A 25,942-nucleotide genomic window follows, 5' to 3' on the forward strand; every position below is an offset into this window, starting at 1 on the left:
AGTGGGAAAACATCACTATCAACAATGACATAGTTAATGAGACTTTTCTTATTCCTTGCCTCTTCTCTCCATGTGAATTTGTGCACATTTTTATGTTGGAACATGGTGTTAGTAATAACCAGTCCATGTCCTGAGCAGAAATCCAACAGGTATTTGAATATGTGGAAAAAATTATGAAAAAATATCAACTCATTGCTACCTAAAAAAAAAAAAAAAAAAAAAAAAACATATACCAAATTCACAACTTACTACTTTGTCCAAAAGACAAACTCTCACCAATGATGAGAGTTTGCCATGGTAAACCTGACATATATGAAGTACCATGTTCCTGTAACTTGTCTTACTTTAGACAAACAGGAAGATCTATAAATAAATGCATCTCTGAACATCAAGATCACATCTGCTTTATCAAACCTCACAAATCTGCCCCTGCACAACATAGAATCAAAAACACTAACCACAGGATCCATTGGCAAAATGCTAAGCTGCTACATCGATCCATATATAAACATGAACATTTATATAAAGAAAGTGATGAAGCCTTACTTAATCTTCATTGGAACGACTGTCTCACTATTCCAAAAGTTTGGGAAATTGTTATCTTCAATTGCATTAAATAAATGTATGTGTTATATTTTAATTTAATTTGTTTTAATTTCAACCCATTTGGTTTAATCCATGAACACATGACACGTTTAACAGTCCCTGTATTCATACAGGGATTCCAATTTAAGCATGCGTGCTACTTTTTTGAATTCAGTTCCTATTTTTGTACTGATGATATCTTGTGATACTTAAGACGAAATATTTACATAATAAAAAGTTATTTACTGTGGCATATATGTTATTCTATAGTTATGAATACTCCACAGGTTTCTCTATATAAGAAATACATATTGACTAGGCAGAATATCTCTGTTGCCACTGAGTATAAATGGTATTTCATTTCCAGACATTTTTACTTTGAAAATGAAAGAAACATGTATAATAGCACTGAAAGTACATTATAGACATGATTTGGGTATATAAAAATGCACCATAATAACAGTACAAATACAGTATATTGCTTTTAGAATTTTATTTACAATATACATATTTAGAAAATTCTGCCAACATATATTAATTTATGCATAAATAAATTTCTTCTTTGTATTTTAATTAAATTACCTTTTGTTGTATTTAAATTTGTGTAGCTGTAAATAAATTCATAGCTTCACAAATGAGGTCTTCATTCTTTCATATCTCATTTGGAATTGCATTAAATTATCAATAATTCTGAAATAATTTTGTATGCATAAAAGAATAAAAAAGAAAGCTGTTTGGTTTGTGTGTAAACTTTTCTAAAGATCTTATTCATTTTTTTTTTCCCCATAGATGGCACAGGAATGCTAGGAAGAATTCTTTTTACTTGGAATCAGGGGTAATTAATTCATGCTTTTGAAAAGTTAAGTTGATATACCAACTCTAACACTCATAAATGCCTGTATATCATATCTACAGTATGTTTAATTACAGAGTAACATTTGTAGGCTGTGATCAGTTATTCTCATCATCAGGCATCCATGGAGTCAGAAGACCCATTGAGATCCTGTTGTCAACCCTTGCCTTACTCATTCACTGTCTTTGCAATTTCAGGCAAAGCATTTTGTTTTATAACCACTCTCTATGCAAAAAAAGTCTACTCCACTTCTCTGCCTACATCCTCCTTATAAAAGTTGTATATGGCTTTTAGAGGATGGCCTCTTGTTGTATCCCACTCCTCATTATATGAAAAATTCTTTTCTACATTAATCTGTTTAACAGCTCCTTACCAACTCTATGTTTTCATCACAGCTCCCCTCATCCTTCTCCTCTGAAATACTGTGCCGATTGAATTTCTACAATTGAAAGATTGCAGATTGAATTTCACTCTTTCTTCATACTGAATCACCTCTTTAGACAATTCTCTTGACTCTTTCCAATATATCCTTATAACTTTGAAAACCAGATGACCCAATTTAATAACCAGCCAATCAAACTGCATATGGAATCCATATGCAGCCTGATTGGTTGGTTATTTTGGATTTACAGTCAGAGCAACAAATGCTAACTGTGGCCATTGTATTAGGTCTGGCTGTGACAACTCACTGACAAGGAAATCATAACCTCCTTACTTATGCTTCTTGTTGGTGTGTCCTGTACATATCATAATTTGTCATAATTCATTGTGACTCTTCACTTATCTTCTTCTGTTCATTGGACATCCACAGATGCCGTATGGTCACTTCGATGCTCAGTGATATGCTTCGGTGGGTGGCTTCACATTAGCAGTTTGTCTCCTAAATTTTAGATCCTTATCCCTCATCACTGCCCAGATCACTAATCTTCTCTGTCTCTAAGATATCCCAGAAATTGTATTCTTCCTGTTTTTACATTCTAGATTTTAAACTTACTTTACAACAGTGAACTGGTACTTTGCCCACTTACTTACTCACATTCTGTTGAAATTATACTGTAAAGCCACATGCCTCGTGTAAACAGTTGCATGTTCCCATTTAAACCTTTTCCAATATCATTAATATAAAAGTTAAATATCAGTGGTCCCAAAAACCAGACCCCTGTGACACACCACTAGTGATTTACTTGTGGTGTGTCACAGAGGTCTGTTTTTGGGACTACTGATATTTAAATTTTCTGTTGCCTGCTACCCCATATAGAATTCACTGATGCCTATCAGATAGCTAACATCCTATCCAACTTGCCAATGTGTTATATAATCCATCTTTTCCAATTTAATTACCAACTTATGTGATAAACTCTGAATAGCATTTGCAGGTGGCAAAGGCCATTCATAGTTTTTGCCATTCATCCAATTCTGCAACTTTTACTTTTTTCTTCGACTGTCAGTGAGAGTCCAGTGCTCATTCATCAGTCATGTTCTCTGTGATCAAATGATACATGTACTTAATCTATTTGAAATGCCACATCCATTTCACATTGGATTGATCTAGCCATTGTGGAGCCCAGATACGTGAAAGCATTTGTTTTTATATTTATATTTAATTTTTATATTTTATATTTTTTATTTTTTATATTTTTTTATATTTTATATTTTATATTTTTTTATATTTTATATTTTATATTTTTTATATTTTTTTATATTTTATATTTTATATTTTTTATATTTTTTTATATTTTATATTTATTTATACTTCAAGGATACCTTTTTCTCCTGTTTTCATGTCACCTTTATCATCTCTAACTCCTTTTACAGCACTCTTTCCTCCATTCCTAAGCTTCTTCAACAACCTCCAGAATATTCTGCCACCTTCTTGATATTTATTTTCTATATTCTTGCCAAAGTCCTCCCATGACTTTTGTTTAGCTAGTTTTACCCACTGTTTAGCTTTCTTACATTTGTCTCTGTATTCTGTAAGAGTAAAAGCTGACTTATTTGCCAGGAACGTTTGATATGCTTTCTTCTTTTCCTTCACTGCCTCTTTAACTTCCTGTGTCCACCAGGGAGTTCTGATTTTTTTATCCTTGCACACAACCTCACCACATGCCTCTCTGGCAGAATCAATCAATGTTTTCTTCAGAGTTTGCTACTGAATCTCCAAGGTTTGATTCCTGTTCTCAAACTCTTTCATTTTCTTTTCAATAATCTTTCTGTATTTTAGTCTACAGTTCACATCTGAGAGCTGCTCAACTTTTATTCGCTTTAAAACTTTCTTACATGTTACTTTTCACAATATGAAATTCAATTTTATCCTGCTCAAGACTAAATAGTGATCACTTCCAATTTCAAATCCTCTGTACACTCTGGTGTCCAGCACCAGGGAGAAAACATCACTATCAACAATAACATTGTCAATGAGACTTCTCTTATTCCTTTTCTCTTCTCTCCATGTGAATTTGTGCACATTTTTATGTTGGAACATGGTGTTATTAATAACCAGTCCATGTCCTGAGCAGAAATCCAACAGGTATTTGCCATTATTATTAGCTTTGCTCTTTTCTCCTTTGCTCTTTTTTTTTATTATTAGCTTTGCTCTTTTCTCCAAATTTTCCCAAAATATTTTTGTATGTCTCACAATCATTTCCTACTCTGCTATTTAGATCCCCAACAAGGACCAACTTTTCTTTTTTCATTGTGTCAGTTGCTTTTTCTAGAGCGTCAAAAAATTCCTCCACTTCTACCTTAGTAGAACCTTCTGTTGGACCATAGGCACAAATAAGTCTCATTGTCCAGTTCCCCATTCTCATATTTGCCCACATTACTCTACTTGAGACTGACTGCCATTCAAGAAGATTAGCCTCGTATTTTGTGTTGAATACTATGGCTACTCCTTCTTTTCCTTGATTGTCTTTGCCTGAATATAACATTTTGTATTTATTGCTCAGAAAGATCTCACCAGTTTTGGTCTTTTTTGTTTCAGTCACCCCTATTATGTCGATCTGGTACTTATCTAATTCCTCAGCTAGCTCCATTTCTTTGCCATTCAGGCTTCTTACGTTGATAGTACCGATCTTTAACTCTGGTGATGTTGAGTTGGGGTTTGTTTTCAGATTTGTTCCAGTAGCTGACTTTTCGCTGTTCACCCTGGTTCCCTGGCGAAAACAACGGGGGCCTTGTTTAACCGGGCGACGCCCCAGCCAGCATGAAATTTTGTCATGTTGTACCATCATTTTTTATTTTGGTTTAACCAATAAGAATACAATTTGGTCGGCTAAATCCCAAATTGCCAGCCCATCCTCGTTTGTTCAGTATCAAAGTAGATACCCAACAGGGTGCACCACGAGAAGGTGAGGATTGGACATTAGGTCAGAAGCCCTGATCGGTTCTCTGCATTCCTTTAAAGGCTATGTGGAGGTCTCCTCTCAGTTATACAGCTTTGACCCTTAAGCACCCCGTTTTTATAGTTCTCATCTGTAATTCCAGATTTATTGTATTATAACTTCTGGCTACAAAATACTCAGTTTTTAACAGATCGACTTTCAAGCCCTAATGTTTTTATGTATACAACAGTTTTCCATCTGATATGCCACATCTTCCTGTCTTCTGCAAGAATTACTTGATCGTCAACAAAGAAAAGAGAATATATAACATGTTTTCCTATGGGTGTACTCATTCCATGGCATTGCCTAGTCCAGTCCTACAAAATTATGTCTTCCTCCTATTCTTTGTTAGGGATTTTCTTCCTCTCTAGTCATTCATTGCATGGTTTCCTCTCATCTGATTTTCCCATCAATTCCAGAGTACCCAAGTCTCTATCCTTTTTACCAACTCTTCCTCAGTATAATTCTCTCACTAATGTCCAGTCCTGTTCATAGCTTTGTGGATGATAGTAGACTCCATTCCTCTTCTCCATTTAAAGAACTTATAGTATTCAGATGATTCAGGCATCAAGATCATCTTCTGTGTCCATTGTTTTAATCACTAATTTTTTTGCCATTCTCAAGGGAGATGAGTTTGGTGAATTTTAATGCTGTCAAAACAGAATCCTGAATTATTTCTTGTAAGAAAACCATCCTTACTCTCCCTCAGTTTTGATAATTCTGCTCACCAACCAGGATCAGCATTTCTTTTTGATTGACTTTCACATCTAGCCCATCCTGGCATAAAAACATCACATCCATAGTTTGCCTCTTCAGCCTCCACGAAGCCTAGTATTCTTTTTCAGTCTAAATAACTATCTCTTATTCTTAGTTCATAGTGCTTTATAAATCCCAAATCCATTAACTTTAGAATATTGCTCTTACATTTGCTGGCCTGGTTGGCCGAGTGGTTAGCATATCCGCTCTCCAGCAAAAAGGCTGCGGGTTCGAATCCCGCTGTGGGCATTGATGTTTGTGATTGTCTGCAAAAATGTTAGTGGTGGTGGTCGGCGGTAGATGGCGTTGGTGTTGATGATGAAGGTAGTTGCAGTTGGTGGAGATAGAAAGTAGTAGAATAGGTGCCCTCCCACAATGAGTCTTCGGACTCCCTGGAGGTGTTACATAATAATAATAATAATTTCAGGTGGTGTACCAAAACCTACTTCCTTCAAAATACTTGATCGCATCCAGAAGAGAGCTAAGAGGAACTATTCACTTAATAGATGATCCCCCCCCCCTTCTCTCTATCTCTCTCTCTCTCTCTCACTCACTGATTACCTCTGGTCATTTTCCAATAGACACTTTTTATGCATTATTCTTTTTATAGCTATTTCCATGGATACTGAACCATTGAACTTGTTAACACCATTCCTTTACTTTCCATTTATCGTATGCAAATATGGGCAGCTACTGGTCAACATTCAAATATAGTTCAACTCCAAACTCACTACAACTTTCGATCATCATCTTTCTTCATTTCATAATGCCTCTATCCTCTAAATCAATCTTTTTCATACTATTTTTCTTTTCCCTAATACAAAGCACATTAACAGATATCTTTCTTCTTTTTGATCCACACACATAGCACTGTCATGTTATTATTACTTGTGATCTATAACATGATGTGTCTGTGTGTGTTTTTTATGTGGGGATCAATATATATATATATATATATATATATATATATATATATATATATATATATATATATATATATGAGATCACCAACCAGAGCTGCGAAGTCATACCTGCCCAACATCCTTTGATGAAATTCTCAAATTTAACACTGTTGATTTTCACATCCCCTCTGTTATATATTACATAAGGTAGTTGTCTGTCAATTATTCAACTTTCATTTTCTTTGCCCCCAGACATCGTCTCTTCATTTAAATCTATATTACCACATTTCTATATTACACATTTCTTAGTCTGGATGGCCAAGTGGGTAGCATCAAACCAACGTACTATAGTTTTGAATGGGCTACCTGTATATAGAGGCTAATGACTTCACATTAAGTTCCTTAGTATGCCATAATGCAATGCACATACACAAAATTCTTATTTGTGTACACTTGGATGAAGGATTAAACCAAGAATATAATTTCTTGGCATCTTTAATTTATAGTATAATCAAATGAAAAACTATCAAACATCTTTCTCTAATCCAGAGTATTTTAGTAATAAGGTGTGTTACCTTTTGACTACTTGTATATGGAAACATGACTTCTTCATTACTTCAACTTTGGTATCACTTCTGGGTCTGGCTCCCATTGATGAGACCTCAATAAAAGTCGAAACCAGTCTAAGTAGTGACTCCTTCCCATAATGCATAGCATCACACATGTCCATAAGGATATACATTGTATTATGGGATAGACTACTTTTATCAGACTTCTGGGTCTGGCTCTCACTGATGAGACTTCAATAAATGTCGAAACGGTCTGGTAGTTGCCCTTCCCATAATGCATAGCATTATACATGTCCGTAAGGATATATGCATTACATTATTATTATTATTCAGGTCCCCATGGAGTCAAAAGACTCATTAGGAGGTCCTTCCTAAGAAACACAAAGTCTATCAAGACTCATCGTGGAAGGTCCCTCCTTGGAAACACAAAGTCTATCATACCATTCCTTAAACTAATTGACCGTTCTTGCTCACCACTCTATCAGGCAATGCATTCCATGGTTCAACCACCCTCCATTCAAAGAAACCACTTATCACCCTCTTGCTCACAGTTTCCTTTTACAACTTCCAGGGTTAATTTATCCCCTTCAAATCCTGGGGACCAAATCTGAGAACAATAGTCTAAGCGTGGTCTGATCAGAGACTTATACAATGGAATGAAAACCCTTTTATCTCTGCAGGTCAGTGTCCTCCTCATTATTGCAGCAATCCTCTGTGTTACCTTCACCAGCTTTGCAATATGTCTCCTAAATTTTAGGTTTCTATCAATCATCAACCTCGGATCTCTTGTCTCCCCTACTTCCTCCAGTATAGCAACATATCCTCCAATAGAGTATGCAGCATCCCATCAATGTGTCCCAAACCTCAAGACCTTACATTTTGCTGCATTAAAACCAATACCCCATTCATTTTCCCATCTGTCTAGCTTTTTCAAATCCTCTTGCAGGGCTACCATATCTGCACTATTACTAATAACCCTTCTCAGCTTTGCAGCATCTGCAAACAACTGAATATCCTCTTGCAATCCACTGACAATGTCATTGATATAAAGGTTAAACAATATAGGTCCCAGTACTGAGCCCTGCGGGACCCCACTTGTAACCCTCTGCCTCCTTGAAATTGCCCCACCATACACAACTCTCTGAAACCTATCAGATAGCCAATCCTGAATCCAGTTGACCAACCTGACATCCAGACCCATGTGCTGCAACTTATATATCAGCTTATCATGTGGCACCCTGTCAAATGGCTTCACTAAGTCCAAGAAAATGGCAGTATATGCCTTTCCCTCATGTACTGCTCTTGTAACTTTATTATAAAAGGCTAGCATATTGCTAAAACAAGATTGCCCCTTCACAAATCCATGTTGACTCTCACAGATAACATTACCCTCATCTGCCCAATCCTCACTAATTTCTCCAAGATCTTAACAACTACTAATGACACACAAACGTGCCTATAATTAGACACTACCAGTCTGCTAACGCCCTTATGCAATGGCACTATCTTACTTTCCTTCCATTCTCTGGAGGATATGTTGCTATACAGCCAGACTTTCATTGAAAAGCCAGGTCAAAGGATCTGTCAGTTCTTTAGCATATTCTCTAAAAACTCATGGTGAAATACCATTCAGTCCCACAGCTTTACTGACATCCAGAGTATTCAGTATTTGGAACACACTCTCCTCCTGCACCTCTAAAACCTCGAACCTGCCCTATCCCTCTAGTATTAAAATTTACTCCAATAAAAGTGTTCATTGAACAATTCCACTATGTCCTCTGCATCAGTCACTCCAGTCCCATTTTTATCCCACAATATCATTCTTCCACAGTCATTTCTCTTCCTGCTGGCCACTTAGCTAAAAAATTCCCTAGGATTTTCTTTGGATCTTAGGGCCAATCTCTTCTCATATTCCAGTTTCACCTTCCTTACCATACTAGTTACTCTCCTGGCTTGTGTCTTATATTCTTCATGCATCTTCTCTTCACCTGTCTTCTTATATCTCTTCCATAGCTTCTTTTTCACATGCAGTTCCTGTTTAATATTGTTTGTCATCCACTTTACTCCAAATTGTGTCCCCTTCTTCACTCGTGGAATACAGCTTACTATTGCTGCTAACAAATATTCCTTCACACTTTCCCAAGCACTAATCATATATTATAATCACCTTCCTTATAATTCCACATAAGTTTCCATCTGTGTGATAATCCTACATGTTTATTCATCTTCCAAGTCAAAACCACATGGCCACTCTCTCCAACTGGGGGTGAGAGATGTCACCTCAGTTATTATCAACTCTTCTGATGCTGTGACCAAATCCAAACTCTTGCTTGTTCCCTTTATTACATGTTGCCTAAGACATTTGTCCCTCAAGAATTCTAAAAATTTCATTTCCTTATTGCTACATGCATCTTCCTCTCTGCAATTTATACTGCTGTAGTTAAAATCTCCCATAACAGTCATTCTTCTTGCACTTGCCAAGCTCAACTGTCTAAACTTCTCTTGGTCCCCACCCTTTGTGCTCCTTGGTTTGTAGCAACACCCCACTAAATATCCTGTGCCCACCTCTACCTCACACCATATGCTTTCAAAATCATTAGTGTCATCACTGCTTTCCAAAGACTCCACTCTTAGAGGACATAAGTCGTCACTTATCATAAGCAGTACTCCACCACCATGCTTTCCCTTCCTATCCTGCCGAAAAATGCTCTACCCAACTATTTCTGTAATTATATCCTCTACTGTCAACCACGTCTCAGCGATCCCAATAATCTTTGGCCAGGCTGATGCTATCAGCGCTACCAATTCCTCTCCTTTATTCCGGATACTCCTGGCATTAGTATAAAGCCAAAAAATGCCACTATTTCTATATCCAGCATTATCCCCTCTAGACTCCACTGGGCTCAGCCTTACTTGATGTCGTTCCCCCTTCTCCCAAGTACCCTTTCACACAAGAGGCCACCCCTGTTACCATCCACCTTGGGCATTCTAGTTTCCCTGCATTGACACACTGACTTGTTAAGAAAAGCAATCTCTCCAGATGCCTAAGCCCTTCCTCATTGAAATGCAAGCAGTCTCTCACATACAATTCCTCTCTGTCCTCAAATGCCCTCCAAGCATCCACATATTCCAATCCTCTCTTCTGACACATTCTAGCTATTATGTTATTCAATATTTGCTCTTCTGCTCAGCTTGTCACTATCACACCTAGGCAACACGCGCACTATCTTTCCTCTCTGTGTCTTCTTTCGTACAACCTCAAGCAAGAATCTCATATCTCTTGCTGCCCAATTTACATTACCACTGAAGTCATTTGTTCCTACCATCAAAATCATCTCATCCAACCTTTCACCACTCTTAATTGCCATAGCAACACTTTCTATCATTCCTCCAGGCAAACACTCCTCATGCATCCTATCTTGAACACCATGGATCATTGAGTCCCCGTACATTACACCTCTTACCACCCTATTGCTCACACGCATCCCTCACTCTTTCTCTCTGTGCTCACCTATTTACCTGCCTTCCTGACATCACTCTATCCTTGGTTCCAGTGCTCCCTTGCATTCCTCTCATTCCTTCTCTTCTACTGTTTCCATTCTCTCCTCTTCTATCATTCCCATAACTCTGTCTTCCACTGTTCCTATTCTCTCCTCTTCTATCATTCCCATATCGCTCTCTCATTCCCTCTCTAGCATTTATCCTATTCTCTTCTCTTCTATTATTCACATAACTCGCTCTCATTCCTTGTCTTCTACTGTTCCTATTCTCTCCTCTTCTACCATTCCCATAACTCTTTCTCATTCTCTCTCTTCTACTGTTCGTATTCTCTACTCTTCTATCATTCCCATTACTCTCTCTCTCTCACTCCTACTCTGATTCTCCTTGCATTCATCTCTTCCATTCACCTAACCTCATCTTTCACACATTCCATCTCATTCCTTAAACATTCCACCTGCTCTTTCAGCTCATCTATCTCTGCAAGTCAGCCACTCTTATTTGCCATTCATCCACCCAATTGAGACCATTTCCAAAAACTTCACAATCATTCAACCTTTCCATACTCCCCTACTCTCATTATTTTATTCATATTTCTCTCGCCCTCTATCATACACTCATCTCTCTACGTGGAGAATCTCCCGTCTCTGACTCAACGAGGTCAATTATAGTCATCTCTAACTCACCAAGTTACTCCGATTGCCTCCATTTTGCGCATATATATATATTCTCCCTTCTCTCACATGCCACATATACACTCGCCGGGATGCATACATTCAGCATGTCCCGTATGCTACAAAATCCTGTATGATATCACACAAAATGGAGTCCTTAAATGGGGAGGACTTGGAGATACGTCATTTACAATTTTAACTGCAGCTGCCACCATTATTCAAAATAGTGTCGCTAATTCGTGTCACAACTAAATGCTAAATAAGTATAAGGGAGTATAACTATATAAGTAAACGTACAAACAATTACAAACAAAACATTTAAGTATGGGGTGCTTAAGGGTCAAAGCTGTATAACTGAGAGGAGGCCTCCACATAGCCTTTAAAGGAATGCAGAGAACCGACCAGGGCTTCTGACCTAATGTCCAATCCTCACCTTCTCATGGTGCACCCTGTTGGGTATCTACCTGGATACTGAACAAACGAGGATGGGCTGGCAATTTGGGATTTAGCCAACCAAATTGTATTCTTATTGGTTAAACCAAAATAAAAAATGATGGTACAACATGACAAAATTTAATGCCAGCTGGGGCGTCGCCCAGTTAAACAAGGCCCTGCTTTCGCCAGGGAACCAGGGCAAACAGCGAAAAGTCAGATACTGGAACAAATCTGAAAACACACCCCAACTCAACATCACCGGAGTTAAAGATCGGTACTATCAACATAAGAAGCCTGAATGGCAAAGAAATGGAGCTAGCTGAGGAATTAGATAAATACCAGATCAACACAATAGGGGTGACTTAAACAAAAAAGACAAAAACTGGTGAGATCTTTCTGAGCAATAAATACAAAATGTTATATTCAGGCAATGACAATCAAGGAAAAGAAGGAGTAGCCATAGTATTCAACACAAAATACGAGGCTAATCTTCTTGAATGCAGTCAGTCTCAAGTAGAGTAATGTGGGCAAATATGAGAATGGGGAACTGGACAATGAGACTTATTTGTGCCTACGGTCCCACAGAAGGTTCTACTAAGGTAGAAGTGGAGGAATTTTTTGATGCTCTAGAAAAAGCAACTGACACAATGAAAAAAGAAAAGTTGGTCCTTGTTGGGGATCTAAATAGCAGAGTAGGAAATGATTGTGAGACATACAAAAATATTTTGGGAAAATTTGGAGAAAAGAGCAAAGCTAATAATAATGCAAATATCTGTTGGATTTCTGTCAGGACATGGACTGGTTATTGCTAACACCATATTCCAACATAAGAATGTGCACAAATTCACATGGAGAGAGAAGAGGCAAGGAATAAGAAAAGTCTCATTGACTATGTTATTGTCCCTGGTGCAGGACACTAGAGTATACAGAGGATTTGAAATTGGAAGCGATCACTATTTAGTCTTGAGCAGGATAAAATTGAATTTCATATTGAAAAGAATAACATGTAAGAAAGTTTTAAACCGAATAAAAGTTGAGCAGCTCTCAGATGTGAACTGTAGACTAACATATACAAAGATTATTGAAGAAAAAAACAAAAGAGTTTGAGAACAGGAACCAAACCTTGGAAATTCATTGGCAAGTTTAAGAAAACCCTGATTGATTCAGCCAGAGAGGCATGTGGTGAAGTTGTCTGCAAGGATAGAAAAATCAGGACTCCATGGTGGACACAGGAAGTTAAAGAGGCAGTGAAGGAAAAGAAGAAATCATATCGAAAGTTCCTGGCAAATAAGTCAGCTTTTGCTCTTAGAGAATACAGAGACAAATGTAAGAAAGCGAAAACTGTGTAAAACTACCTAAACAAAAGTCATGGGAGGACTTTGGCAAGAACATAGAAAATAAATATCAAGAAGGTGGTAAGATATTCTGGAGGTTGTTGAAGAAGCTTAGGAATGGAGGAAAGAGTGCTGTAAAAGGAGTTAGAGATGATAAAGGTGACATGAAAACAGGAGAAATAGATATCCTTGCAGTATGAAGTAATTACTTTGAAAAATTGCTAAATGAAACAAGCAGTGATAGCACAGTGGTAAAAAACACTCAACAGGCATACAGTCAGGAATGTATATCCATACTTGAAGTAAAAAACGCCACCAAAGGCTTGAAATGTTGAAACGCAGCAGGAGTAGATGATATTCGACCAGAAATACCGAAGTATGGTGGTATAAAAGTCTTACAGTGGCTGCACTGCATAGTTCAGAAAGCCTAGACAGAGGGACGAATTCCCAATGATTGGAGTCGAACTCTAATAGTGAACATATATTAAAAAGGAAAATAATACTGAATGTGAGAATTACAGAGGTATTTCCCTACTGAGTGTTCCTGGCAAGATCTATGCAAGTATACTCAAGAAACGGTTGAGAAGAAGAATTGTGGAAGAAAAGCTTATTGAAGAACGAGCTGGATTCAGGCAAAATGGAGACTGTCAGGATCAGATCTTCACTTTATGACAAATAGTTGAGAAAGCATGGGAATATAACAGAGATCTGTATTTAAATTTTGTCGAGCTGGGAAAGGCATATGACAAGGTGTCAAGAAAGAAGCTATTCAATACGCTACAGTTATATGGTGTCAATGGCGCATTATATCAAGCAATATTTAGTCTGTATTTGAGTTGTAAGTTCATCATCAAATTCCTGCCATGTACCCTCAAGGGGTGTACAGGATATGATAATACTACATGAAAAAAATTACATTATTATTAATTTCCTATCTAAAATTTTCTTCGAAATCAGTGTGTTACTTGTCAAGACTCCAACTTTATCAGATCTTATATTTCTATCGTCTAATGCACTTTGTACCGTATCAATCCACCTATATCTTGGTCTTCCTCTGGGTCGTTTTGCTGCCAACCTGGCAGAGAACACTTGTTTGGCTAATCTTTCTTCGCCCATTCTGTTTAAGTGACCATACCACCTGAGATTAGCTCTGCTAACACATTCCTGGATGCTGACAATGTTATTGACATTTTCAATGATTCTGCCTATTTTCATTGTCTTTGTCTTTTTCTTGCTGACCTTCATACCATATCTATTACAACAGCTATTCAATTCAGTCAGAGAATCTTGCAGACTTGTAGCAGATTTATTTAAAAGTATAACATCATCCGCATAAAGCAAAGAGCTGACATTAACATCTCCAATTTTGATATCATGTTTACTACCACTTTCCTTCATAATGTGATCCATATAGATAATGAATAACAGAGGGGATAATGTACATCCTTGTCTCACACCAGATTTAACATTAAACCATCTTCCTCTACTTCCTTCAATTCTAACTGCTGACTTACAACTCAAATAAAGACTAAGTATTGCTTGATATAATGCCCCATTGACACCATATAACTGCAGCGTATTGAATAGCTTCTCTCTTGGCACCTTGTCATATGCATTTTCCAGATCGACAAAACTTAAATACAGATCTTTGTTATATTATATTGCTTTCTTGACTATTTGTCGTAAAGTGAAGATCTGATCCTGACAGCCTCTATTTGGTCTGAATCCAGCTTGTTCTTCAAAAGCTTTTCTTCCACAATTCTTCTCAACCGTTTCTCAAGTATACTTGCATAGATATTGCCAGGAACACTCAGTAGGGAAATACCTCTGTAATTCTCACATGCAGTTTTATTTCCCTTTTTATATATGGGTGCTATGAGAGCTCTACTCCAATCATCGGGAATTCGTCCCTCTGTCCAAGCTTTCTGAACTATGCAGTGCAGCCACTGTAAGACTCTTATACCACTATACTTCAGTATTTCTGGTCAAATATCATCTATTCCTGCTGCCTTTCCACATTTCAAGCCTTTGATGGCTTTTTCTACTTCAAGTATGGATATGTATTCCTGACTGCATGCCTCGTCAGTGTTTTTTACCACTGTGCTGTCATCACTGCTTGTTTCATTTAGCAGTTTTTCAAAGTAATTACTCCATACTTCAAGGTTATCTTTTTCTCCTGTTTTCATGTCACCTTTATCATCTATAATTCCTTTTACAGCACTCTTTCCTCCATTCTTAAGCTTCTTCAACAACCTCCAGAATATTTTGCCACCATCTTGATATTTACTTTCTATATTCTTGCCAAAGTCCTCCCATGACTTTTGTTTAGCTAGTTTTACACAGTGTTTAGCATTCTTGTATTTGTCTCTATATTCTCTAAGAGCACAAGCTAACTTCTTTGACAGGAACTTTTGATATGCTTTCTTCTTTTCCTTCACTGCCTCTTTAACTTCCTGTGTCCACCAGGGAGTTCTGATTTTTTTATCCTTACAGACAACCTCACCACATGCTCTCTGGCAGAATCAATCAATATTTTCTTCAGAGTTTACCACTAAATCTCCAGGGTTTGATTCCTGTTCTCAAACTCTTTCATTTTTTTCTTCAATAATCTTTGTGTATTTTAGCCTACAGTTCACTTCTGAGAGCTGCTCAACTTTTATTCACTTTAAAACTTTCTTAAATGTTATTCTTTTCAATATGAAATTCAATTTTATCCTGCTCAAGACTAAATAGTGATCACTTCCAATTTTAAATCCTCTGTACACTCTGGTGTCCTGCACCAGGGAGAAAACATCACTATCAACAATAACATAGTCAATAAGACTTTTCTTATTCCTAGCCTCTTCTCTCCATGTGAATTTGTGCACATTTTTATGTTTGAACATGGTGTTAGAATTGAAGGATGTACAGGTAAATCTGGTGTGAGACAAGGATGTACATTATCCCGTCTGTTATTCATTATCTATATGGATCACATTATGAAGGAAAGTGGTATTAAACATGATATCAGAATTGGAGATGTTAATGTCAGCTCTTTGCTTTATGCAGACGATGTTATACTTCTGAATAAATCTGCTACAAGTTTGCAAGATTCCCTGACTAAATTGAATAACTATTGTAATAGATATGGTATGAAGGTTAGCATTTAAAAGGCAAAGACAATGAAAATAGGTAGAATTGTTCAAAATGTCAACTTTGTTGTGAACAGGGAATCTGTGGAACAAGTAAAACATTTCAGCTACTTAGGCACGATTTTTAGTGAAGATGGTAAATTAAATATGGAAATAGACAACAGAATCAACAAAGCTGGTATGGTAGGAAGTCAATTGAATGAATTCATATGGAATAAGAGAGAAATTAGTCGGAACACTAAATTAACTGTATACAAGACAGTGTTCAAACCAGTTTTCACTTATGGATCTTAGAGCTGGGTCAGAAGTAAAACACTTGACCAAAGACTAGAGACCGCAGATATGAGAGTCCTGAGAAAGATTACAGGCATGAACAGATGGCATCAATGGCAATATCATATTAAAAACGAGGATATTAGGAAAGAACTTGACATTGTCAGCATCCAGGAATGCATTAGCAGAGCTAATCTCAGGTGGTATGGTCACTTAAACAGAATGGGTGAGGAAAGATTAGCAAAACAAGTCTTCTCTGCCAGGTTGGCAGGAAAACGACCCAGAGTAAGACCAAGATATAGGTGGATTGATACGGTACAGTGTGCCTTAGATGATAGATATATAAGATCTGATAATGATAATATTGGAGTCTTGACAAGTAATAGACTGATTTGACGGAAAATTGTAGATAGGAAGTTAGTAATGATGTAAATTTTTCATGTAGTACTATCATATCCTATACACCCCTTGAGGGTGCATGTCAGGAATTTGATGATGACATTTAAGTATACTAAATATAAATAAAATAAAACTAATTAATGAAAACATATGCTATTTTTGTCTTGTCTTCCACCATTATGTATTTGATTCCGACCCCGTCTTCTCAGTTACCAAAATACACATTATACGACAACAACTAACTTCAAAAACAGCCACTGAAGGACACTTGTATTCCAGAAATAGCACTACAAAAACGTAGAAAAACAGTCTATTCACCGATTAAAAAAAACACTTTTTTTTTAGCATAGCTTAAATTCCTGACCCGTTCTCTGGCAACTGTATTGCCCTTCCTTTTGGATACTAAGGCAATTACTATGAAGTCATTAGCATCTATATAAAAGTAGCTTAGTCATTATGTTACTTCACGTGGATCAAGGATTAAACTCAGAATATAATTTCTTCACATCTTTAATTTATTGTATAACCAAGTGAAAAAAACTTTCAAACATCTTTCTCTAATCCAGAGAATTTTAGTAATAAGATGTGTTACCTTTTGACTACTTGTATATTGAAACATGACTTCTTCATTACTTCAACTTTGGTATCACTTCTGGGTCTGGCTCCCACTGATAAGACCTCAATAAAGGTCGAAACCAGTCTGAGTAGTGGCTCCTTCCCATAATGCATAGCATCACACATATCCACAAGGATATACATTGCATTATGGGATACTAAGACAATTAATGTGAAGTCATTAGCCTCTATATACATGTAGGAGAGTCATGAGGTTACTTCATGTGCAAATACTTCTTTTGCTTATGCTTCGATCAAGTGTTAAACCACCATCATCATCAGATTCCTGCCATGTACCCTCAAGGGGGGGTGTACAGGATATGATAGTACTACATGAAAAATTTACATCATTACTAACTTTATATCTACAGTTTTCCTCCAAATCATTCTGTTACTTCTCAAGACTCCAACATTATCAGATATTATATTTCTATTGTCTAAGACACTTTATACAGTATCAATCCACCTATATCTTGGACTTCCTCTGGGTCGTTTTCCTGCCAATCTGCATAGAATACCTGTTTTGCTAATCTTTCCTTGCCAATTCTATATAAGTGACCATCCACCAGAGATTAGTTCTGCTAACGCATCCTTGGATGCTGACAATGTCAAGTTCTTTCCTAATATCCTCGTTTTTAATATGATATTGATATTGATGCCATCTGTTCATGCCTATAATCTTTCTCAGGTCTCTCATATCTGCAGTCTCTAGTCTTTGGTCAATTCATGTAGATAATGAATAACAGAAGGGATAATGTATATCCTTGTCTCACACCAGATTTAACATTAAACCATCTTCCTGTACTTCCTTCAGTTCTAACTGCTGACTTACAACTCAAATAAAGACTAAGTATTGCTTGATATAATGTCCCATTGACACCATATAACTAGCATATTGATTAGCTTCTCTCTTGGCACTTTGTCATATGCCTTTTCCAGATCTGCAAAACTTAAATATAGATCTTTGTTATATTCCCATGCTTTCTCAACTATTTGTCGTAAAGTGAAGATCTGATCCTTACAGCCTCTATTTGGACTGAATCCAGCTTGTTCTTCTCCAAGCTTTTCTTCCACAATTCTTCTCAACCGTTTCTCAAGTATACTTGCATAAATCTTACCAGGAGCACTCAGCAGGGAAATACCTCTGTAATTCTCACATTCAGTTTTATTTCCCTTTTATATGTGGGTACTATGAGAGCTCTACTCCAATCATTGGGAATTCGTCCCTCTGTCCAAGCTTTCTGAACTATGCAGTGCAAGCACTGTAAGACTTTTATACCACTATACTTCAGTATTTCTAGTCTAATATCATCTACTCCTACTGCCTTTCCGCCTTTCAAGCCTTTGATCGCTTTTTCCACTTCAAGTATAGATATGTATTGCTGACTGTACGCCTATTGAATGTTTTTTATGAACTGTGCTACCACTGCTTCTTTCATTTAGCAGTTTTTCGAAGTAATTACTCCATACCATCAAGGATATCATTTTCTCCTGTTTTTTGATGTCACCTTTATCATCTCTAATTCCTTTTGCAGCACTTTTTCCTCCTTTTCTAAGCTTCTTCAACAACCTCCAGAATATCTTGCCACCTTCTTGATATTTATTTTCTATGTTCTTCCCAAAGTCTTCCCATGACTTGTTTAGCTAGTTTTACACAGTGTTTTGCATTTTTACATTTGTTTCTGTATTGTCTAAGAGCAGAAGCCGACTTATTTGCCAGGAACTTTGATATGCTTTCTTCTTTTCCTTTAGCCTCTTTAACTTCCTGTGTCCACCACGAGTTCTGATTTTTCTCTCCTTGCAGACAACCTCACCACATGCCTCTCTGGCTGAATCAATCAGGGTTTTTTTCAATGCTTGTCACTGAGTTTGCAAGGTTTGGTTCCTGTTCTCAAACTCTTTCATTTTTTCTTCAATAATCTTTGTGTATTTTAGTCTATAATTCACATCTGAGAGCTGCTCAACTTTTATTCACTGTAAAACTTTCTTACATCTTTTTCTTTTCAAAATGAAATTCAATTTTATCCTGCTCAAGGTTAAATAGTGTCAAATAAATTTGAAACCAAATATTTTCAAATCCTCTGTATACTCTGGTGTGCTGCGCCTTTTGGAAAACATGACTATCGACAATAACATTGTCAATGAGACTTCTCTTATTCCTTGCCTCTTCTCTCCATGTGAATTTGTGCACATTTTTATGTTGGAACATGGTGTTAGTAATAACCAGTCCATGTCCTGAGCAGAAATCCAACAGGTATTTGCCATTATTATTAGCTTTGCTCTTTTCTCCAAATTTTCCCAAAATATTTTTGTATGTCTGACAATCATTTCCTATTCTGCTATTTATATCCCCCAACAAAGACCAACTTTTCCTTTTTCATTGTGTCAGGTTGCTTTCTCTAAACCCTCAAAAAAATTCCTCCACTTCTACCTTAGTAGAACCTTCTGTGGAACCATGGGCACAAATAAGTCTCATTGTCTAGTTCCCCATTCTGATTTTTGCCCACATCACTCTATTTGACTGCCTGCCAATCAAAAAATTAGCCTCGTATTTTGCATTGAATACTATGGCTACTCCTTCTTTTCCTTGATTGTCATTTCGTGAATATAACATTTTGTATTTATTGCTTAGAAAGATCTCACCAGTGTTTGCCTTTTTTGTTTCAGTCACCTCTATTGTCAATCTGGTACTTATCTAATTCCTCAGCTAGCTCCATTTCTTTGTCATTCAGGCTTGTTATGTTGATAGTACCGATCTTTAACTCTGGTGATGTTGAGTTGTGGTGTGTTTTCAGATTTGTTCCAGTAACTGACTTTTCACTGTTCATCCTAGTTCCCTGGTGAAAACAATGGGGACCTTGTTTAACTGGGCGACGCCCCAGCTGCCATGAAATTCTGTCATGTTGTACCATCATTTTGTATTTTGGTTTAAGCCAATAAGAATACAATTTGGTTGACTAAATCCCATATTGCCAGCCCATCCTCGTTCGTTTAGTATCCAGGTGGATACCCAACAGGATGCACCACGAGAAGGTGAGGATTGGACTTTAGGTCAGAATCCCTGGTCGGTTCTCTGCACTCCTTTAAAGGCTATGCGAAGGTCTCCTCTCAGTTATACAGCTTTGATCCTTAAGCACCCCAGGTATTACACTAAGAATAGAATTTCTTAGCATCTGTACTTTATCTTATAACCAAGTGAAAAAACCTTCAAACATTACTTTGCATTTATAAACTATTATCATCATCAAATTGCTATTTTTGCTTGGGGGGGGGGAGGGTGTGTACAGGATATTATGCTAGGACTACATGGAAAAGTTACACCATTACTAACTTGTGATCACCTACTTTTTTCCAAATTAATTATCTGTCAAAACTCCAACATTATCAGATCTTATATTTCTGTCTTCTAAGACACTTTTGCCGTATCAATCCACCTGCATCTTGATCTTCCTCTGGGTCATTTTCCTGCCAACCTGGCAAAGAACACTTGTTTTTCTAATCTTGCCTCTCCTGTTCTGTTCAAGTGATAACATCTCAGATACATCTGAGATTAGCTCTGCTAATAGTGTCAAGTTCTTTCCTAATATTCTCATTTTTAACATGATATTGCCATTAATGCCATCTTTTCACTTCACTAATCTTTCTCAGAACTCTCATATCTGTGGTTTCAAGTCTTTGATCAAATGTTTTATTTCTAACACAGATTTTTATCCATAGCATTGAACACTATCTTGTATACTGCTAATTTTGTGTTTTGACTAATTTTTTTTTTATTCTATATTAATTTATTCATATGACTTCCTACCATGCGAACTTTACTAATTCTGTTGTCTATTTCCATATTTAATTTGCCATCTTCACTAAAATGCCTAAATTGCTGGTATGTTTTACTTGCTCTGTTGGTTCATGATTCAGGATACAGTTGATATTTTTATGTTTCTGCCTATCCAGATAAATATTTAAAAATGCTGAAAATGAATTCAATATCTAATTATCAATTTTTTTTTTTAGGGTAAAACTAGACTGTGATTCAAAAAAATGGAGGTGAGTTAATGTTCTCATGTTATTGATATATATATATATATATATATTTGATGCAACAGATTTACTTGGCTATATGACATGGTTAAATAAATTTAATCACTAGATGCTGAGAGATACGAAAATAATAAAAATATTAATTATTACATAAGCAAAGTGAATATCAGATCCAGCATTATTTCAAAGCTAAATGTAGAAACTATGAAAGTTTCATAAGGTAAGTTTGCCAGAGAGCTTACAGGAATACACTCCTCGGCATTCACGAGTTGCCTTTGTATGGACTACTTAATAGACATAGGCACCGTCTAAGAATCTGTATATTCACCTTTTATTAATCTATTTTAATAAGGTTTCACTGGCCTGACAGCTGTTTCGAAATGGTTAGTTCTCTTCAGAGACCAGGCAGAAACCTTAAGAGAGCAGAAACTCTCTTTCAGTACTAAGGAACTTGAAATGCCGGAGAAATGTATTTGAAGTAATGCTGGATGTAATATCTTGTTTGCTTATGTAATTTTGCATTGCCGAATTGAAGCCTTTTGACTCTTTATTTTAATAATTACTATTTTTTATTTGACATATGAAACATAGCCGAAAATTCTACAAATGAACAATTTTATTAAGTGACTTTTGTCATTAATTAGTATTATAAAGTCTTGTTTTTCTTTTTTTTGTCAAATACTTTATATCAATCTCCTTCCCCACGACCTCCACACACACACACACAATAGGGCTGAAAACCTTTTAGCTTTGTGTGTGTGTGTGTGTGTGTGTGTGTGTGTGTGTGTGTGTGTGTGTGTGTGTGTGTGTGTGTGTGTGTTGACAAGTCATTAGAGAGAAGAAAGAAATGTGTTAATGTGATTCTTGGGAAAATGGAATGAGGAAGAGTGTCCCAAAGAACAGATGTGTAATGAGGAAAGATAATTTGGTTTGGATTACTTTGAGATGAGTTGTATAACAGATGTTGACCAGCAGCCTGTTTTCATACATGATTAAAAGAAAGTTGAAAAATGACAGTAGCCAGTTCATTGGAGCAGCATCCATGGAAATACCTATAGAAAAGACAGAATGCAGAAACAGAGCATCTATAGGAAAGTAATTGAAGAAAGTTTGAAAAGGATCGTCTATTAACTGAATGGCTCATTTTGTGTCCTCCTCCCAATATGAGAAGAGTATTCCAACTTTATATAGATTTGAGATTTATAATGTGTGTGTGTTCTGAGCATAACACAAGTACTGTTTGAATGAAAAAGATACCAAGCAGGTTCCAAGGGAGTGGAAAGAAGGTCAAATTGTTCTACTCCATAAAGATGGTGATAAAGCTGTAGCTTCAAATTATAGGCCAATCTGTATATCTGGAGTTGTGGTGAAGGTGATAGATAGTGGTGATAAGTAGGACAGAGAATTGGATTCATGCTAATCTATTCAAGGAGGACTTGAATAGATTAAATGAATGGGCAAGTAAGTGGAACTGTTAGTTCAATCTTTCAAAGTGTAAGGTTTGAAATTTGGTAAGCAATGATGGGATGTAGAGTTTCTCCACTTGGTGGGGAAACTTTAAAATAAGTAGAGGAAATGAGAAATCTGGGAGTGGTGATGACAAGGACCTGAAATTCAGGCGACATTGCACAAGTTGTGAAGACATCACATCAGATAATGGCAATGATGTAGAAATAAAGAGGTTATGATGTCATTGTATAAGGCTTTGATCAGGCCTCATATGGATTATTTTGCACATATCTGGTCGGTGGGTTTTCGTGGTGACTAGGATATGTTGGAAAGGGTTCAGAGAAGATTCACAAAGGTTATCGGTGATCTTTGGAATTTGGAGTATGAGGACAGCTTAAGAGAATGTAAATTGCAAAACCTCGTGAATAGGAAGAAGAGGGAGGATATGATTGGACATATAAGCTAGTCAGGGGTTGTTATCAGGCTGATATGGAAGAGATTTTTCATAGAATGAGAGAGAGAGGTAGAACAAGAGGCCATTGCTGGAAACTATAAAGAGGATGTGAACAGAGGAGTGAGGAGTATGTTCTTTGCATGGAGAGTGGTTGGTCAGTGGAATGCATGGTCTGAGTGTGTTGTGAGTGTAGACACATTGAATCATTTTAAGGCACAGTTGAATGAGCATTGTGTGCAATAATCTGTACCTCTCACAATGAGTCTCTGATTTCATGGAGATCAGATGTTAATAAAAATAATAAAAAATTTTAAAGCTGAGGAGGCTCTGAATGTGATGTGTTTACTCCAGACAGACTATATGTGAAAGTTAAGAAGAGAAAAAATTGATCTTGGTGAGCAAACAGAATATCAAAAGTGATAAAGAGAGGCATGATTTTTCTTCTGGAAAATAAAACAGGATTGTGTTTTGGTTTTTGTAGTATTGCTGCCTTATTAAAATCAGTGATATTGAAGATCTGAAAATTCTCTGCTTTAGAAAATTCCTTAGCTATTTGATTTCCAGTGAACCAAATAATTTTTTATCCTACTCTTCATTCACTGTAACAGTTTTTTTTCATATTTATTTTCTGAAAATTATAATTTAGTGAATAAACAGAATCTGAAATATATTTTCATTTTACAAGAAGGCTGAAGAGCTTTCACTATTACGCTCGAGAGCAGCCAGGCAGGTAATTGGCCATAGTCTTGTCAGACTACAGAAGATCAGATCATAAGATTTAATAATATCTTGGGGGAAGAAGCATACAATAATATTTTATAATAATAACATTTAATATCTTGGGGATAATATCTTGGTATGTTTTTCCAACATAAATGCTTGGCTATATTTTTATAAATAGTTAGATTTAAGTATACTTACTATAAATTACAATAAATGACTGAATTTCTTGGGGTGCTTAAGGGTCAAAGCTGTATAACTGAGAGGAGACCTCCACATAGCCTTTAAAGGAATGCGGAGAACCGACCAGGGCTTCTGACCTAATGTCCAATCCTCACCTTCTCGTGGTGCACCCTGTTGGGTATCTACCTGGATACTGAACGGACGAGGATGGGCTGGCAATTTGGGATTTAGCCGACCAAATTGTATTCTTATTCGTTAAACCAAAATATAGAATGATGGTACAACATGACAAAATTTCATGCCGGCTGGGGCGTCGCCCGGTTAAACAAGGCCCCCGTTGTTTTCGCCAGGGAACCAGGGCGAACAGCAAAAAGTCAGCTACTGGAACAAATCTGAAAACACACCACAATTCAACATCACCAGAGTTAAAGATCTGTACTATCGACATAAGAAGCCTGAATGGCAAAGAAATGGAGCTAGCTGAGGAATTAGATAAGTACCAGATCGACATAATAGGGGTGACTGAAACAAAAAAGACCAAAACTGGTGAGATCTTTCTGAGCAATAAATACAAAATGTTATATTCAGGCAATGACAATCAAGGAAAAGAAGGAGTAGCCATAGTCAAGTAGAGTAATGTGGGCAAATATGAGAATGGGGAACTGGACAATGAGACTTATTTGTGCTGCCTATGGTCCCACAGAAGGTTCTACTAAGGGAGAAGTGGAGGAATTTTTTGAGGCTTTAGAAAAAGCAACTGACACAATGAAAAATGAAAAGTTGGTCCTTGTTGTGGATCTAAATAGCAGAGTAGGAAATGATTGTGAGACATACAAAAATATTTTGGGAAAATTTGGAGAAAAGAGCAAAGTTAATAATAATGGCCAATATCTGTTGGATTTCTGCTCAGGACATGGACTGGTTATTACTAACACCATGTTCCAACATAAAAATGTGCACAAATTCACATGGAGAGAAGAGGCTAGGAATAAGAAAAGTCTCATTAACTATGTTATTGTTGATAGTGATGTTTTCTCCCTAGTGCAGGACACCAGAGTGTATAGAGGATTTGAAATTGGAAGTGATCACTATTTAGTCTTGAGCAGGATAAAATTGAATTTCATATTGAAAAGAATAACATGTAAGAAAGTTTTAAAGCGAATAAAAGTTGAGCAGCTCTCAGATGTGAGCTGTAGACTAAAATACACAAATGTTATTGAAGAAAAAATGAGAGTTTGAGAACAGGAATCAAACCTTGGAGATTCAGTGGCAAACTCTGAAGAAAACATTGATTGATTCTGCCAGAGAGGCATGTGGTGAGGTTGTCTGTAAGGATAAAAAAAATCAGAACTCCCTGGTGGACACAGGAAGTTAAAGAGGCAGTGAAGGAAAAGAAGAAAGCATACCAAAAGTTCCTGTCAAATAAGTCAGCTTGTGCTCTTAGAGAATATAGAAACAAATGCAAGAATGCTAAACACTGTGTAAAACTAGCTAAACAAAAGTCATGGGAGGACTTTGGCAAGAATATAGAAAATAAATATCAAGAAGGTGGCAAAATATTCTGGAGGTTGTTGAAGAAGCTTAAGAATGGAGGAAAAGTGCTATAAAAGGAGTTAGAGATGATAAAGGTGACATGAAAACCGGAGAAAAAGATATCCTTGAAGTATGGAGTAATTACTTTGAAAAACTGCTAA

General features: G+C 36.7%; 1 protein-coding gene across 1 annotated transcript in view; it reads left to right on the forward strand.

Annotated features, from left to right (window-relative positions):
- The window catches only part of LOC150107796 (RUS family member 1), a 222,143-nt gene that overhangs the window by 52,852 nt on the left and 143,349 nt on the right, over positions 1-25,942 (forward strand). Inside the window, exons 4-5 of the mRNA XM_090391552.1 lie at positions 1,375-1,420; positions 21,416-21,448. Coding sequence (XP_090247678.1) covers positions 1,375-1,420; positions 21,416-21,448 — 79 coding nt within the window. The remainder of the gene's footprint in view (positions 1-1,374; positions 1,421-21,415; positions 21,449-25,942) is intronic.

The sequence above is a fragment of the Typopeltis vanoorti genome, chromosome 4 (assembly GCF_054136105.1).
Source record: "Typopeltis vanoorti isolate ZY-2024b chromosome 4, IOZ_Tvanoo_1.0, whole genome shotgun sequence".
Classification (NCBI taxonomy): domain Eukaryota; kingdom Metazoa; phylum Arthropoda; class Arachnida; order Uropygi; family Thelyphonidae; genus Typopeltis; species Typopeltis vanoorti.